This window comes from Nannobrachium achirus (assembly GCF_963921795.1).
Source record: "Nannobrachium achirus genome assembly, chromosome: 1".
Taxonomy (NCBI): domain Eukaryota; kingdom Metazoa; phylum Chordata; class Actinopteri; order Myctophiformes; family Myctophidae; genus Nannobrachium; species Nannobrachium achirus.
The window spans coordinates 29,813,148-29,832,059 of record NC_137810.1 but is presented as its reverse complement, the minus strand read 5'-3'; the positions used below and the strand labels follow the sequence as shown (position 1 = coordinate 29,832,059).

At 41.1% G+C, this 18,912-nt stretch overlaps 2 protein-coding genes across 2 annotated transcripts in view; one reads left to right on the top strand and one right to left on the bottom strand.

Moving 5' to 3' along the window:
• Positions 1-12,941: 12,941 nt before the first annotated feature.
• On the top strand, positions 12,942-14,825 carry LOC308286923 (transcription factor IIIB 90 kDa subunit-like; the record flags this gene model as incomplete). The annotated part of the gene is made up of 1 exon (XM_080728045.1): positions 12,942-14,825. One exon carries the CDS (start codon positions 12,942-12,944, stop codon positions 14,823-14,825), a length of 1,884 nt encoding a protein of 627 aa, XP_080584171.1.
• Positions 14,826-18,637: 3,812 nt separating this feature from the next.
• The window catches only part of acer1 (alkaline ceramidase 1), a gene marked incomplete at both ends in the record, with an annotated part of 2,996 nt that continues 2,721 nt past the window's right edge, over positions 18,638-18,912 (bottom strand). The window contains one exon of the mRNA XM_080736347.1: positions 18,638-18,815. Within this exon, the coding sequence (XP_080592473.1) occupies positions 18,638-18,815 (178 nt within the window). The remainder of the gene's footprint in view (positions 18,816-18,912) is intronic.

The following is an 18,912-nucleotide window of genomic DNA, read 5'->3' as shown; positions in this document are numbered from 1 at the left end:
TCAAACATGGCAGTAGACTATGTTGAAATGGGGTAGTAATTTCGGCAAAGTAAAATGGAAAGTAAAGTTGCGCTGTGCAGCAGATGCATGATGGGGAAAAGAGACTAGTAGAGAGACTTATTCCAAGTTAAAGCTGGGGATTTTAAGCAGCTAAAATGATCAACTGATAGATCCTCCAAATTATTTGTGCCAAGATGGGGTGGGTGTGTGTTACTCCTTGTGCATGGTGTTTACAAGGGGACTGCCCATAAGTCCGAAGGTTCATTAGTCCGAAGGTTCATTAGTCAGAATTTATTTAGGGTTAGTGAGGTTAAGGTTAGGGTTAGAGTTAGGCATAGTATTCTTAACAAATTCGGACTAATGAACCTTCGGACTATCAAACCAAACCCAAAAAACAGAAACACTCTAGGGATGACCGTTGCATTGAATCCAGAAGTTATCTCCACAGCCGATTTCCTACTGAACATTAAGCTGGGGTTTGGATCAAATAAGCTCTGTACCAAACAAAGGCTTATGATATTAACAACATTTTTTTCAAGCACAGGGGGGAAATAAATCCAAGCTTATAAAAGCAGATAATAGTTTTAAATAAATGATTAATCATCACTGAGATGTTAACGTGTGTATAATAGACTTTCTTGGGCTTATATTAACCACAGAGCTTATTTTCTGCATAGATCAAAAACCTTTGTAGGACTATAAAATGTAGCACTTTATAGCTACCACCTGAATATACTGGGACAAAGCTTTATAATAGGATTAGATTCATGATCGGCAATGTCCTCGGTAGCCATCAACGATGGTTGAGACACCGATGCCAAAATGTGATAAGAATTACCGCGGTGAGGTGCCACGGCCCGTTATCATATCCAGACCGTGTTAGCTGGTTACCACCATGATTACCAGGTAAACAGGTGCTGCGGCAGCCGCTGGCGAGTGAAAAAACTACATTTCCCATGACGCACCCATCTTTGGTTCTGTTAACTGATATTGTCCTTCTAATACGTGAGAGGGCCTTGTTTTTGTTTTGTTTTTTTTCATTTATTTTTATTCATAAAAAAAATATATATATATATATATATATATATACACAATAAATAAAAAGATTAACAAAAAGCATGGCCCCCTCACGTATTAGATGGGCAGTATGAGTCACCAGAAGCAAGGACGGATGTTTTCGATTAATCTAACATGATTACAATGAAGTTTGAACTGAAGTTAAAATGGGTTTGTATAGGAAGGGGGCGTGTCTGATAAAAAAATATAAAAAAAAATCTGAAAGTACTGAATCGAGCAACTTAAAAACTGTCTGGGGTGCTCTCAAAAAACTGAGTAGATGATAAAATGAAAGTTTTTTAAAAGTGAAAGATACCTTTAAACAAACATAAACGTAAATGATAATCACATTTTGAGTCGCTATAGGATGTTTCATTAAACTAAACAAGATTAGAATTGACCATCCTCTTTGATTGACGTTCAACAACCCGTGCATAGTGCACTCAATGTGAGCAACTTTTAATGTCTTCTGAATGATTCAATGATTTAATCACACTTACTGCCTGTCTTTATAGAAAACTAATACTGCAATCCCAATGTATGAATGAATGGACCATTGTAAAGCGCTTTTGAGTTCGCAACTTGCTTAGAAAAGAGCTATAAAAATGCAATCCATTATTATTAGTTGTTACAATAATAAACTAATTAATAGATGACTTCTTGACTTCTTCCATCACAAATACCAACTCCAACTCTAATCCTGTCTGGCAAACTATTCTTTTCACTGATCTAATCTTAGAATTACTTATTTCTTATACAATAATTTCTTACACAATAAACGTAGGTTAAAATGTCACAGAAATTATACAGGGAGAGACACGCAGCAAAGGACGGTCGTCGGGACGGGACTCGAACTCGCTGTAAGGCTATATTGAGCATAGGTGACCGTTCTGGGCCTATTGATTACATGATTAAATAGATAGAATAATTGCTAAGAAAATCATCGATAAATGTTCCTAGCTTTTAATTTGAATAGACATCACCCGACCCACCCAACCCTACTTTATAACATCATTAGCTAGTCAAGCCTGGTTATAAACTAATTAAAACAAAGCTCTCCCCTCAGAATCCTGATTTAGCCCTAAACAAACCAAATCAATTGCTGTTTTCAGTGGCTAGTTATAATATATTCAAAAGGGGTGACGCACAATACTGAACATAAGAACCAATACTGGTCTGGGGAGTTTGCTGGGAGACAGAAATTACAGATTTCAAAGTGTCTGTTCAAACAGGGGGCTACTTTCTCAAGTGTCAAGAACAATGACAGCAGTGGGACAACCAAATGACATACTGCTGCTTTGGTGGTGGCGATCAGGACAGTCTAGTGAAGAGGCCTAGGAGATGGAGTGAGAAGGGGGGGTGAGAAGGGACAGAAAAGGCACTTTATGTCCAGGCAAGGGCTGAAGAATGTGGGGATTTGGCCCCTTCAGTGAGCTGCTCGTGAGATGGGACCGAGTGGGGGGATTAGAAGGGGAAAGGATTGAGATGAGCTGGTGTGGCGCTCTCAAGCTTGCTTACTCTCTCTCTCTCTCTCAAACACACACACCTCCCCTGCCTGGCGTTTCGCCCGGCTATTCTGTGGCAGTAATGCCCTTTAACTCCAGACTCCACCACACCCTCAGTCAGCAGCCACGGAGCCCCTCCCACCACCCGACTCCCCAGGACCCCTCTGAAAGTGCCAGCGCCAAATAAGGGATGTGATGATAAGGACAACAAAAGCTCAAAAACGGGGAAGATCAAAAGCCTGAAATCCTGGGGGGAAAAAAAGACTGCTTAAAATACAATAGAGGTAAAAATAGAAGAGCACGAACCATCCGTTATAATTCTTGAGGAACCTCAGAAATGTAGCGACATGAGGCTTGACAAATAGGGACACAAAAATGTTCACTGTGTAGGTGTAATCTGGATTGCACAACAAAATGTAAATAGCAAGCATGCATGTATTGTAAAATGTGTCTTGTTGGATTGGAAAATACACCCTGTTCTGGTCATTCTTTTCACAAAGCCATCTGAGAAATTCAGAGAGGGCAGACAATTAAAAAGGACAGAAATAACAACGTAATATGTCATTGCTCCAACATGATATAATTACGTTAAGCAAAAATAATTTATCCAGCTACCCTCCATCAAAGCCACTGCAGGGGAGATATAGAACCAGTCAGCAGCAGCCATCAGTGAGTGCACCATCACACACACTCTCACTGATGGGTAATGCTCGTTTTGGCAGACATGCTGGCTCGCATGAAAACAATGAACCCCCACGTGCCATGTAAATAAAAGCCTTCATGACCAAGTTAATCTTTGCCAGCAAAAAAAGAAAAAAGAAAAAAAAAAACGACTCAATGTCTCCTTTGAAGAGGAGGACACAGACGAAAGGAGACAAACACATAACCAGTCTCTTCAAACAACCACCACAGTGGATGAACCCTACCGCTAAAACGATCACAGTCGAGTCATCACACACACACCCCCAAATCCTACCAAGTTTGGACATGACATCCACACACACACACACACCAGCGTCAACCATCACAAACAGGTGGGTCACACCCAACCTACCTATTTACAACACCTCTGGTAACTAAGGAATGTGGATGTATGCATGTGTGAGGGCTCTTTTTGGTGGGGGTGTGAAAATTTACATGACCACTCAATAATTTGTCCTCACATGCGCACAGTCGCACACACAGATCTCATAACAAACTAGTTCAAAGGATGTCAAATCTTGATGTAATACTCAAGTCACGCAACATAACCAAATTAAGCCTTGTCATGCTGTGGTGGCATGGCATGCGGTGCATATGCAGGGGTGAAACATTTGACAGATCTAAAATTACCACATTCAATAAAAAAAATTATATGTTCATGTTGCTCATGTAACAACAGATTATATTCTAGGAGGACTGATCTTGACCGATCTTCCATGTCGTGACGTCATAGTGGAATTCCACTAACCGCACAGAGAGAGCAGGGACTTCAAAGGAAGAAAACCCAGACAAGGACCAGCTCCCATGCTAGGGTAGAGGCTCTTGGGTCACTTCACATGGCTGGCTTCATGTGGCCTACCTGCCTCTAATACAGACTCTAGCACCTAGAGGCTGGACACACACACTAAATCTTAATAAGTCTCAATGTGTCAATCTGACTATACACTATGGCTAAACTGTACACATACAACCATGGAACCAAACCCCTGGGTCCTTGCGGGTACATTTGTACACCCTCAGTTAAATTGTACCGCTTCTCTCATCTTTATCTCTCTCAGAGCAAAGATGCAAGCCTCACGTTGTGCCAAATACTATGGGAGCTTTCCCACCATGCTGGATGCCCCCCTACACAACCTTCATTGTGTTCTGATCTAAAATCACGAGAAGATTTCGCACAACTTCTGTGGAAGTTCGTGAATTAACAGCATCAGAGTCCCAGCTCTCACTCGTAAACGTGCACGCCGCTCGTAGTAGAACCAGCAGCCCTCCCCTCCACTCTACCACAACCTAGGAAAGGGCAAATCTTTTCCACCCGGCGCCTTCCTTCCATGTAGCTGCTTCTGCTTTAGCCTAGCCATCCGAGCCAAGGGCCGATACACTCCTCCTCTTGGTAGGTAGACAGGCTGGCTGTGGCTAGCTTAGCTTAGCAAGACAAAACCACCCGTTAAATCAGGCATGGGGCTGATTTATGATGTGCATGTGCAGCACATGATGTGCATGGTTTTCAACATCAACAACGTGCCAGGATTCGACCACAGCTGAGAGAAAGCCTTTGTGCTGCCTCAGGTTGTAGAGCTATGCACCGCTGCTGAATGAGGCTAGCAGTACAGTGTAGCCTAGCGGTAAATACCGATGTATGATGTGTGTGTGTACAGCTAGCGGAGCCAACCAACCAACTAGGACTTCATTACAGCAGGAGCGTTTTTTTAGGCTAGTAGCAGGACAGCGCATTCATTCCTGTCCTTCTGGTGTTTTCCCCGCAAAAGTTTGCAACTGGAGAACAGAGACGCGAAGCCCACTTTACCTGGTTCTCCATGATCCTCCTCCGGCTGCTTCAGTGGTTGTGGTATTTATTTACAGCGGCGTTTCTGTACCGTCTTCCCTGTCCCTGCTCCTCATTGTGTGTCAATTTCAGCCTCAGACCGGAAGCCAGACGGCAGCCCTCCCCTTGCAGACGGCTGGCTGCTGGCATGCGACCAAAACAGAAAGCCTCCTCGTCCAATCACACGGCGAGAACGTTTGAGCCGCTGGGAAAGCACCAACCAGAGCTGTCGATGGGCGGGGCAACGCTTCGGCCGCAAATACGATTGAAGCATTTCCTTACAGTTTTTCTCGAGTGGCAGAGAGCTTCTCCCAATGGCTACAGCTCATTTTCAATTGTAAAATGCACATAAATGCCTGCTAATTCAGTGATTCTCAAACATTTTAATTTCAAGGACCCCAGTTTGACATTCATTGGGCTACAGACCCCGAATTAATGGTATTTCTATCTCTGGGACCTCAATTTATATTGTAAGATCAATATTTAACTCTGAGAGTGTACGATTTACTTTTCTTTTTTCCACTCATACACTCTCTGAGTTATAGACCCATAATTTGGTTCCTAACTATCATTTAGCTGGGGAGTAAATCATATTGACCCAGCTGCTTGGCCTATTTCAGCAGCATATAAACCCATAACAGAACGATTATGATTTTCTTTATTGTCTGTGTATTTTTTCCCTTCTTATTTCAGTTTATTCATACAGCAATATTATGTGACACATTTGGATATGATTCAACATAGCCTAATTAATTGTGTAATTGCACAGCACTGGATGTGATTTAACATCAATGAAATCTGTTCATCTCTCTACTATGTCACACAGGCAGCATGGACAGATTATGGACCGGGATCAGTAAGGGCCATGGGCCATCAGGCCCATGCATTGACATTATACCTAAATCTAAATATATATTTACATTACTTATTCAGTGTTCAAATATACTTGCTGTCTGACTAATAGGAGTATTTTAAAGATTTATTTTGGAATTAAAATGTTTTACTTGCAAAAATGTAATGTATAGGTTATAGACTGTACAATGAAAATCCTCTATGATAAATAGTCTACAGGTGTTTTCTTGACCACACAACTCGAATAGTGTGTTTTTGTGCCCACCTGCATGCAGACTGCCCAGTCTGGGTAGTGGTGTGTGGTCATGTTGGGGGCCCGAAAAGATAACAAGGGGCCTCCTTAGTCTTAAGTTCAGTCAAAACGCTCAGTTTATGCTTAATTTACAACTTGTTTAACACTAAGCTATCAGTTATTTCCGGCAAGCCACACAGTCATACGTCTAAGTATAAATTGTCTCTTCTGTCACCATTGGCACATTGTACGGTCTCAGTTTAAAATGTCTGCTCTCAAAAGAAAGCAGCGTGCCTTTCTAACTGGAAATGTCTATAATCTTTTATATAGAGAGAGAAGGAGTGAGGGCCCATTGCAGTCAGTGCTGAGACTTTGATGTGAGATTATGTGGCCTCAGCTATAGGATAGAAGGTCACAACCCTCTCACTCCGCTTCAACCACACTCAGTCCCGTCCTTCTAAAGGAGGTTCCACCTGCATGGCTGTCACACGTGCCCTCACTGCATTGAGACATCAACCTTTAAATCCTCCTTTTGTAAGCAGAGATGGAATACATAGAGCAAATCCATTTCCTAAACAACTTGACTAAAGCCATAGCAACGTTACATCGGAGGTTGTTTGAAAAATGTTTACACTTTTAAACGTATACAAATGAATCAAACATATATAATCTTTACAAATGTATGCAGTATGTACCAAAAAGGTGAGTCAGTTGAATTATTCCATTTTTTTCTCTCCATTTATTTTGTTTGAAGTGTAGTGAAAAGCTACAAATGATTACTTTCTTTGTGTCTATAGATCAGTAATTCTCAAACTTTTTCACAAAATTAATATTTGGCTTTAACCTGAGTTAAAATGTTTTTCGAATAAATAAATAAAAAATCCTCATTTGTTCCATATTCTTTAGAAAATAGCAGATATAGCTCAAAGTGCACCTGGGATGCATTGTGAGCTTGTAGATCGACTATTTTCAAATGCTGGTAAAGTGGTTAACCTGATTTTGATGCTATTAGACCAAATCACAAATGTCATCACTGCAACCAAAAATGTATTTCAGGGTAGATAAAACAGGCAGTGTCGCATTGTAGAAGCATTAAGCATATATATATATATATATATATATATATATATATATATATATATATATATATATATATAGGGCAACTTCATATTTTATTTAGATTGTAATTAGAGAAAAGAAAAGATGAGTGTTAAAATGTTTTCATGACCTGACTGCCAGCCTGAAGCATGTTATATGTTAATGTTGAAAGCCAGAAAAAAAGAAAAAAGAAATGACCTGTCTTTGAATATTTTCAACTACATTATTCACCCACAAGAGGTCACTGTTGTAATTTCAAGTTGCTAAGGCCGCCTAACGCCTTTTCTATGTTTTCCTTGTAGTCTAGTGGAATTTCTGAAAGATGTGATTGTTAGAGGCATTTTGGGGTAAAAGTTGGGAACCAGTCTATTTTACACAATTCAAGGGTGCTGAATCTGAAAAAAATGGTTCCCAAGCAACATTTTGAGTTTTTGACCTTCTAATTTGCGTAATAAAATAGCTGCCGAATTGTCAATTTTAAACTATTTCTTCAAGGGATATTTCACTTTCAAAATACCTTTAGTAATTTTATCGTCTAATCAAGCTTTTGGGAACACACAGGACAGTTTTTGAGTTGTTTGATTCAGTTTAGATTTAGATATTTGATATTCATGTTATCAGACACACCCCCTTCCTATACAAACCCATTGTAACTTCAAACTCCATTTTAACCACGATAGATTTAATGAGAACACCCATCCTTTTTTCTGGTGACTCCTGACATCCTCCTAATACGTGAGCAGGTTGTGTTTTGTCAATAACATTTTTCATTTATTTTGAATAATTTCTTAATTGTATTTTTTTTTTTCATTTTCCCTAATAATTATAGAAAATAAACTAAAAAGGTTATTGAAAGAACACTGCCTGTTCATGTATTAGAAGGGCATCAGGAGTCACCAGAAAAAAAGGATGGGTGTTTTCATTGAATCTATCATGGTTAAAATGTTTTATTTTTATTTAAAAGGGATATTTCTGGTGACTCCTGCCGCCCTCCTAATACACGAACAGGCAGTGTTTTTTCGATAACTTTTTTAGTTTCTTTTTAATAATTATTTGGGAAAATTAAAAATAAATAAATACAAAAAAGAAATTATTAAAAATAAATGAAAGGAGTTATCGAAAGAACACAACCTGCTCACGTATTAGGAAGGCGTCAGGAGTCACCAGAAAAACGTCACGTGTGTTTATTTATGGGCCACATTGCTCTGGAATGGTTGATTCCCAAGGCTACTTACAGGACATGTTGGATCTTTCTTGAGGATAAAATACACTAAGCGGAATGTTTAACACCAACTGTAGCTTGTACTCTTTGGCAGAAATATAACTATATCAATAACATTCTGCTCAACTTTAGTGTGTTTTACCCTCAGGAAGGTTGTCAACATGTCCTGTGCATTACATTTATGTTGCTTCAACAAACATTTAATATTTAATGTTTTACATACCGTATATTTCCAAATAGCCAGAGGGCAAATAGCCGCCAAATGGCGTGCATGGTATTTGGTGCCTGTCAGCTATTTGCCTTCGGGCTATTATTTGGTCAATAATACATATCATCCTCAAATACAAAACACAGAACAAAGAATACAAAGGAGGCGGCAGTGAATGACACCTCCTTTCTATGGGAAATTGCATGTATCTCCTCTTGTGGTCTCGGCAGCCACTTTGTTATGCAAATTGGAAGGTCAAAAACTCAAAATGTTGATTGGGAACCAGGTTTTTCAGATTCTGCACCCTTGAATTATGTAAAATGGCCTGGTTCCCCACTTTTACCCCCAAATGCCTCTAACCTGCTTATAGAAGGCCTTTTTTCCGAATTTCCGCCTGACTATTGGGCTCATCTAGGGAGACCCTCATGTGTGCCCAACTGCCCATCATTCAGGTGATTACCCACCTTATATAGGCTACATTAGGCTATATCATTCTGTCTCTCCTTGGTTGGTTGTTTGGCCCTTGTGTAAGATGGGCCAGTCTTACTGTTACGTTCAAAAACAACGGTATTATAATAATACAATACTATTAACCATTTACCATTAAAGGAATATATATATTTTACTGTTGTATGATTACTCTTATATAAACCCAAATGGAAAAGGGGGACCTTTGTTGCCGGACAACGCCAGTTGGACTTTAACCAACAAACCATTAAAGGTTTAACACCACTAGGCTAGACACAGGTTCGTAATAATACCAGGCTGGGAGAGCAATAAGTGGGTACGAACACCCTGAGAGACTGACACCACACGTTTGTTTCAGGGGGGTACAAAAGTATAAAAGTTTATTTGCCTATACAGCGGGGTCTCTAACAATGCCCAGAACAATAAAATCCAAAAGAAAACCTAAATACCTAAAAGGCGCCACTAACAAAAAAACAGTACAAATCATTTATTAATAGTTAAAATGTTATTAAAATGTTCGTCAAGTAAAATGCAAGGTGCAGATCGTGAGCACTCTACTAGTACTCGTTATTCCGATTGATAGCAAGGGGGTGAGCAGCCAGGGAGCCCAGGATAGCCACACAGCTCAGCAGTACTCAACAGCGTACATCATACGTCATCTCCTGGAACACACAATGGGAGGCCGCCAGATGTTCACAGGTGCAGTATAGTTGTCTTAAAAGTACGGTGCGTTAACTTCGTGTGTCGCGATGGAAAGGTACTTACACACCAGGGAAGCGGCTGCTTCCCTGTGAGTGTTGTAGACGTGCGACACACGCCGGACCGTCTCTCTCACAGGGGACCAGGTAGTCGTCTCCTCCGTCCTTCTCCGTCTCTCTCACCGGCGGTTCAGGTAATCGTCGTCTTCTCACAGCGGGCCAGGCAGTCGGTTCGCCTCTCTCACCGGCGTGCCAGTCTCTCCGTTCGCTGTAACTATAAGATTCACACAATGTCTCTCTCGGTCAGTGCAGCATAGCTACTCCACTCAGCACATGAGCCTCGGCTCTTGCTCAATCCGTCTGTGCTGCTTCCCCTGCTCAACTCAACTGAGCCACAGTGTCCCATTTCATAGTCCTGCGTTCCGCCCAGCCGCCACCCAATTGGCCAGCCGTGACGTCAACCCACACCGCATACGCTGCGACATGGCCGCTAGTTACCCTATCCAGAACCTTCATTCACTTAAAGTCCCGCAGTCCATTCAGAAAAAGGGAACATGGTTAGGGGGAAAGGAATATTATTACAACATAAATACCATAACGAAATTACAATGTGTTTAAATAAAAGAAACAAAAAGAAAACATCATTGTAGTTAGAGAAATAATACAAAAATGAAAAATAACAACACCTTCCTTTCATCCCTATCACACTTGCTTTATGGTTGATTTCGTTCTTTGTTTTCTCACACATTGATGCACTTAGATACACCACCAATTTACTGATTGCATATTTGATTTACTTAACAAAGTGTGTAAATTAAGTTACCTATGTTTAAGTCCCTAATTTGTCCGCCTGGGCCAGGTTGTGAAACAGTCCACAAATTTAATGCACATGTCTTTGAGTGAAGATCTACTGTATCTTGAGCACTGCTTCTAATAGTTCAGATGATTGATTGATTGACTGATGTTTTATTGACAGCATGTGCATATGCATGATGATCATATATTTGTACATACAGTATCTGTCAAAATGAACACAAAAAAGCTTGATTTCCATTTCCATTGTGGTCCTTTGAGTGCAGATGTGACAAAACAATACATGTTTTGTATGACATCAATGCATGTTGATCTCAGATTGACAGACAAACCAGACAGACAAACCACCACAGGGACACACACATATAATCGCACAATCTCAGCCATTTTGGCCTAATGATTGTCGCAGTCTTTGGAGGTTCCTGCTAAAAACAATTATCATGCTTCAGCTTCAGTCGTATCAATCCGATACAAATAAGCATAGTGGCTACACACTTGGATTTCTTTTATTAAAAAACAATGTTTACGCAGATTGATATAAGATAACTGCATGCTTTTCTTCACACCTTAAACAAAAATCACACCTAGTGTGGAGTGAGCGGTGCTAATTATTAGTTAAGTTCGTCAAGCGTCCCGCTAGCCAATCACAGCGCGTCCTGTAAAGCTTGGCCAATAGACCCTGGGCGCACAAGAAACAAACTGGTTTTTGAACGGACAAAGCAAGATGTTGGAGTTAGCAAGCGGTGCTCACTTCGCATGGTATCAAACATGACACATGTGCATATCTCCTTGTATGGGCTGTTCTGTCCGTGGCATCAGCTGTGGTGATGTCAGTCTCTGCGTACTCGTGTGACGTTTGTCTTGTGCTCCTATCCTACACTCAAAGCCAGACAGGAGCGGTTAGCACGGCTCAAAAACGGCTCTACATTAGTCACTAACCGTTTTATCTCTTGCTGGTATCTAGAAGGTTACCCTGTTATTGTCTCCACCAGCCGAAGGCATGGGGAGAGTATGTTTTCCCCTCCGTCCGTCCGTCGGTCCGTCCGTCCGTCCGTCCGTGTGTCCTCGCAGTTTGTTACCACCTAATCTCAGTCGCCGTTGGCCCGGTCGCTGGCAAAATGAGCACACACACTCCCTGGATCTGGATGCCAAATCAGAACCTCTGACCCACATTTTTCAAATGGGCCTGTTTCCAGCGCCACCATGAGGCCGATTTTTGCAAAACACTTTTCTGTACACTACTCTTACAGATTTTGTCCAAAAATCCTACAAATCCAAACTTTGGAGGCCAAAACGGATTGATCCGTTTCGAACAAAATGCCTCAAATCATGAACACAGCGTGCAATTGTAATGAAATTGCCAGTATCGCAACAGTCAAGTGATCGTCACCGTTAAAGGCCAAAGAAGACATGGCAACCTTTTCACATGTAGCGCCACCAGGAGGCCACAATAATTAATACCTGACCTGGTGGAGACCTGTGCTCGGAAGAGCACTGCTTCTAGTCTAAAATCAGGTTATTATTATAGCAATGTCCGACTATTGTGTAAACCAGTGCTTCCCAAACCTTTTAGCTCAAAACCAACTGCGCCACCGTGCCCCCCATATATGGAAATTCCTGATGTCATCAATACTGTATATGCCCAAATGCCCATATATGGGTATATTGGTTCGATTTGTGGTTCTGGACAACTGGATCTCGATATATGCCTGGGCATATCGGGCGGATTGTTGCCTATCTGAACATGGGGGGAATATGGGCAACACAGTGGATCTGCGGCTCTACACAACCAGATCTCCTGCCTAAGCCTACTCGTCTGTGAAATCAAAAACAGTTCCCAAATTTGATTGTTCATATAATCTATAAAATCCCAAATCCTTTGGAATAATACAGTGTCGAGTGTAGAATTAGTTAGAAATCAGACTTATTGTCGAGAACCAATGTTGTAACCAATGTTGTCGTCAGATGTAGCTTGAGGTATCTGTCCATGCCCAAATAAGGAGATGTCTGAAATCATATTGATGATGTCATCGAAGGCATCAGCCAAAATATTCAGTTCCAGACTGGCATACAAGTACTTCCCCAATGTGCCCAAATATGGAGATGTCTGATGTCATACTGATGTCATAGATGACTGGCTTCATAGACTGGCCTCGAAGAAGAACATTTATATTGGGTATTCCAAAGATACCGGTCACGAATGACATCTGTCACCTGTGATTTGCGGGTCTGCACTAGTATAGCCAATTGATTCATTTAACCACAATGTCTCAGGTGTGTAAAAACTGTGGATCTTCTGACATCGAAACGGATGAGGCGAGGGGGACTACTGTGTGTACCAGCTGTGGTTCTGTGCTGGCGGAGAGCATAGTTGTGTCAGATGTCCAGTTTATTGAAGGCGCTGGTGGGAGCTCTTCTGTTGTGGGACAGTTTGTCTCTGCAGACGGCCCAGAAAAGACTCCATCTCTAGGAAGTGGTTTCTACCACAGCATCGGCAAGGACTCGCGAACCAAGACATTACAGGACGGGAGGCGTCAGATCAATGAGCTCTGCAGTCAACTCCAGATGAATCGGCGCCATCGGGATACTGCCTTTAACTTCTTCAAAATGGTCGTCAGTAAACATCTGACCAGGGGACGAAGGATAACACACATCATCGCTGCCTGTCTATATTTGGTCTGCAGGACTGAAGGAACTCAACACATGCTTCTTGATCTCAGTGACATTCTACAGGTCAATGTCTACACTCTGGGAAGGACCTACGTCCTAGTGGCCAGAGAGCTGTGTATCAACACCCCTGCTATAGATCCTTGCCTCTATATTCCTCGTTTTGCTCACATGTTGGGCTTTGGGGAGAAAAACCGCCTTGTTTCCGATACAGCACTGAGACTCCTGCAAAGAATGAAAAGAGACTGGATGCACACGGGAAGACGACCATCAGGCCTCTGTGGAGCAGCCCTTCTAGTAGCTGCCAGGATGCATGAGTTTCGTCGTACAGTAAAGGATGTAATTGGAGTGGTGAAGGTATGCTATGCAACACTCAGGAAGAGGCTGACAGAGTTTGAGGACACGCCCACCAGTCAGCTCACCACCGGTGAGTTCATGCACGTTGATCTGGAAGAGGAATGTGACCCACCCTCATTTATAGCCAGTCAACAGAAAACCAAGATCCTCCAGCTGGAACAGGAATTGATCAAGAGGCTGGATCAGGTCCAAGAGGAGATCACCACATACAGAGAGGAGATAGAAACAGAACTAGAAAACAGCCAACCCAAACTCAGAGGGATTTATGCTGCTTTTGCCAAGGAAACAGACCCCGGGATCGATGAAGAGACCCACTCTATGGCCTCTAACCTGTTGGAGCAGGAGGAGGGCCAAGAGGAGGAACTACAAGCTGCCACCAATCACCTGACCCAGGACTTCCTGAGTCACATCCTCCAGGATCAAGAGGACGGTCAGAATGATGGACAAGATGGAGAACAGGAGACGGTCCCTCCTCCCCCTCCACTGTCCTCCATACAGGGACATGTTCCTCTACATCTCCCAATACAACACCCAGTAAAACCACTGGCTGAAGACACTGAGACTGATGACGACAGATCAGAGAATGAAGAGCTGGACCTGGACGGAATTGATGACGGGGAAATTGACAAGTACATTCTGAATGACGAAGAGATTGAGAATAAAACAGCTCTTTGGATGAAACAGAATGAAGATTATCTGATGGAACAGAGAGAAAAAGAAGAGAAGATCAGAAAAGAGAAGGAGCAGGGGACGTATAAAGAGAAGAAGAAGAGTGTTTCTCGTAGAGCTCGGTTGACTGAGAACAGCTCAGCAGGTGAAGCCATACAGAAGATGTTGGAACACAAGAAGATCTCCAGTAAAATCAACTATGATGTTCTCGGAGACCTGGGCATGAAAACGTCCTCTCCTCCTCCATTCTCCTCTCCCAGAGCACAAGGCATGTGTGAAGGTGTAAGTCAGAGAAGGCCCTCGAACCAACAGATGAACCTGAATGACACAAATGTTCGGGAACTGGCAGCTTTCACTGGAAAGATGGGAAGGAGACTTCACCCACTCATCTCACCGAGGCTGCCGTATGTTAGGAACCAAGCTGATAGACCAGAGAGACACAAGAGGTTTTGTTAAAGTTTGTAATTCTCTTTAACAAACAGAAGAGTAACACAAATACTTAACAATAGGAGAGAACTTAACAGAACAAAATGATGCGTATAGCTTGCAAGCTAGCTCAGGCAGATACACATGTGCAGCAGCATGTGGGCGATGTATGTGACGTAACACTTCAATAATGATAAAACCTGCTGTACCTACTGTACAACACCATTATATTATTTAATATAGTAGCCTATATAGGAAATATTCTATAGTACAACACAACTATCAAGTAATAAAAGCCTGCCCCTCCCCATACAGGTGGAACATGGTGGAAGTCCAATTTAACCAACAACGCTACAGTATTTAAGCAGCTTAATCTGAGTCCCTATTATAGGAATCATAATACTAGAAGTTCGGGCCACAGCGCGGTCCTCACGTCTAGAGTTCGACACCTGCAGTACTTGCCACTTTGACTGATATGCCCATATATGGAGATCTGTCAGTCCTTGTCCCTTTTATGGCTATATATGGAGATCTCTGTATGTGTCAGTCCTTGTCCCTTTTACCCCCATATATGGAGATCTCTGCATGATGTCATCAGTATATGCTGATATAACTATTCATAGGGGTGGGTAATATGGCAAAAATATCATATCACGATTTTTGAGGCAGAATCACAATCATTCAAGGTGGTTTTTAGGATTATTATTATTATGATTATTAGTAAAATATATGATTATTCATTTTGGTTATCCTACCTGCTTTTACATAAGGGCTGAACTTATTTTTGGTGTTGTAGGCCACCAGTGTTTCGCCGTGGAAAGATTACTTAGTAATGGATATATAGACATTATCACGATTGACTGCAAACAGATGTAAAATTATTATCTTCCTAGTCCTATTAGTTATTTTGGCTAGGCAAAACTCTGAGGCACAATATGGGCCAAATAAATACAACTGTATACAGAACAATTAAAAGTACACTGTTCAAACTTCAAAGGTGACAGGCATGATCGAACATTTTGGCCATGTGGTCTAGCAGAAACAAAAAGGCTACCAATTAAACTGAATTAACTGAATGCAAATTTATCTTAAATTAAACTGCTAGCATAGTAAATTAGTTGGACTAAATGTGTTTACACTCCAATCAGCCAACTTTACTGTCAAAAACCTGTATGTAATTTAAAAAGAAATCTCCGTCCAGTTATATCTCAATCTGGAAACTCATTGATCGAATTCACGTTACGCAACTTCCTGGTGCTGACGTCACGGTTGAAGGGGAAAACCCTACTAAAAGCCTATAGAGTTCGCAAGTAATCGCAAATTTAATGCAATTTCCGAATAGTACAGTATAAAATACGGCTAGCATGATCAAGAACACAAGATAATAAAAGGCACAAAGCGTTATACCGGTAATTTACTTTACCGTTCTAAATAATGATTTGTTGGCTTTAAGTCCAGCAATTTCTCTATTAATTTACCCTTCAAAGCTGACGTCAGCACAAGGAAGTTGCTGAGAAATTTGTCTCACCTGATGTCTCAGGTGTGTAAAAACTGTGGATGTTCTGACATTGAATCGGAGGAAGTAATGGGGATTGCTGCGGTGTGCACCAGCTGTGGTTATGTACTGGAGGATTATGTATTTGTGTATGAGAGAGAGGATGATCTACAAGAAGTATGGGGTCCCCTTCACTGTCTGGCCCCTTCACTGGCCTCCATACAGGGACATGTTCTTCTACAACTCCCAGTTCAACCACTGACTGACTGAAGACACTGAGTAGTACATTCTTAATAGCTCAAGCACAACAGAAGAGAACTGAACAGAACAGAACAGAACAAATTTGACCTGCAGTTGAGTTGGCCCTTCTCACCAAATACAAAGTTGTCTTTAAACTCTAAACATTTAAAGGATAAAGATATGGCAGTCTAACTGCCATGTCTTATTTGTGCCCATTGGAAAGGTTGTCTGTAAAGAATGTCTTATATAACAAAATATTTAATTGAATTTAACTGCCTGATATTACAGTTATTGCGACCGTAGGGTTTACTTGTGCTCTGTCACGCCTGACACTGTGGTTCTATGGGTTTGTCTGTGGTTCTATGGGTTTGTCAGAGCGACAAATTTGTCGCTCTGACATCATGCTCTGATGTCACTGTGATGTCAGGGGAACCACTCTTAACAGAATGGGTTTGCCCCTCTGACATAATGCTCTGGCTTGATGTCCCTTTTATGCCCAATTGCCCATATATGAAGATCGCTGATGTCATTACGAGTGACATATATGGAGATCCCTGTCCCGATGTCATCAATATTAAGTGCATATCTGGGAATACCCATATTTGGTAATGCCCATTATGGGCGTGTTCTGACATCACATTGTTGACTATCATGCAGGGGTCTCCATATACAGTATGGGTAACTGGTCCGATATACATCACTGGTCAGATGGCCAAGATTTGGTGCAACCTTGCCCTTTAGGGCGAGGTCGCATGTCGCCCTGAGGCGTCTTACTATAGTGTCTCCCTGTAATATATAAATGTGAATTTCTTTCTTTTAAATAATAATAATGATGATGATATTATTAGGCTAATAAATAATATTAATAACTAAAATAATTGAAACTACATTTATTGACCCACAAGAGGTCACTGTTGTAATTTCCTGTCCACAGAATGAGGGTGCATGTCTTTGTATGAAGCATGTACTGTACCCCAGCACAACGTTCCTGAATACTCTAAAAACACCAATAAACGAAAAAAGGTAAAATAACAAATTAACTTTATAAACAATAATACATTTCAGCAATCCAAACCAAAATGAATGGACCTTCGGCTATTGTTGCAAGTAAGCCTACACAGTGGTAAACCACAAATTGGCTTGGTCAATTCATATAGGGCCTATATTTTGTGGTTATATCCCAGACAAAGGGACAAAACCGAAAACATGTCCTCAATACAATATTATTGTCATTTAGGTACTTCATAATACATCCAGGACAATTGGGTCTAGTTCAGTTCATCATTAGCACACTGTACAGTCTATAAAAAGGAAACATACATGTATATTTGGAATCCTTTCCAGATTGTTAAATAACATGCATTAAAAGTTCAATAAGAACAATACAAAAGAATCCAAGCTTACAGTACAAGGGGACCAGTAAAAAGGTCTGATCAGATTAAATCAGTGTTACACAAAAGCTTGTCCCAGGTTTCATTTCACACACTTCACAATATTAGCTGGTTTCTAGTGACAGCGTATATAAGACCACACATTTGAGGTATGTTACCACCTGATGACATAATTATTTCCATAGTAGCTCTCCATTTAAAAGGTAATATTTTGTACTATTAGCCCTTAAGAAGATGAACATTTCATCATAGTAAACATTAAATAAATGTGGTTATGTACAGAATACAATTTACATTCATCTCAAAAACAAGAAATGGCATATCATTCATTTGTACAAAATTCTAAATCCACACATTTTCACTCTCAAGCACACGCACACACAGTCATTTACTCATAGGCCTACTCACAATTTGTTTCAATGTCAACACTGTAATTAAGTGTACCTATGGTACAGTCAATGTTTCGTTCTATAGAAACAATTTAAAATACTCAGCTTCTATGTATGAAAATTCTTAGATGTATTCTCTCAGCTCCCAATGGACTCACAGGCTTTTGTAGTCAGTTTAGAGTGGCAATAGAAGCTGAGGATAACAAATCATCTTTTCAACAGTTCCACATATATTCTGAATCTTGTAAAATGACACGGTTTTACAAATTAAGAAACTAAAGGTCCCCAAGGTTGCCATGTAATCAATTAAATATTAATTAAAAGTCTTTAGCAGCATTTCTGAGGCTTTGTCGTGCCTTTTAGTACAATATGAGGCAATCCAATGGCCCACTTGTCACAAGGCCAGTACTGTAGTCCAGGGAGTGAATAGGGGATCTCAGAGTTGGCATCCAGGTAGGCTATCAAGGTGCTGCCATAAGCCACAGCCATCACAATGAAAATGTGCCTAGTGGGTACATAGATGAAGATGGCATAAATGGCTTATAAAAGGCTTATTATGTTTTGGCATAGATGTAGCGCTAAACCAAACTAGCTGGACTTAC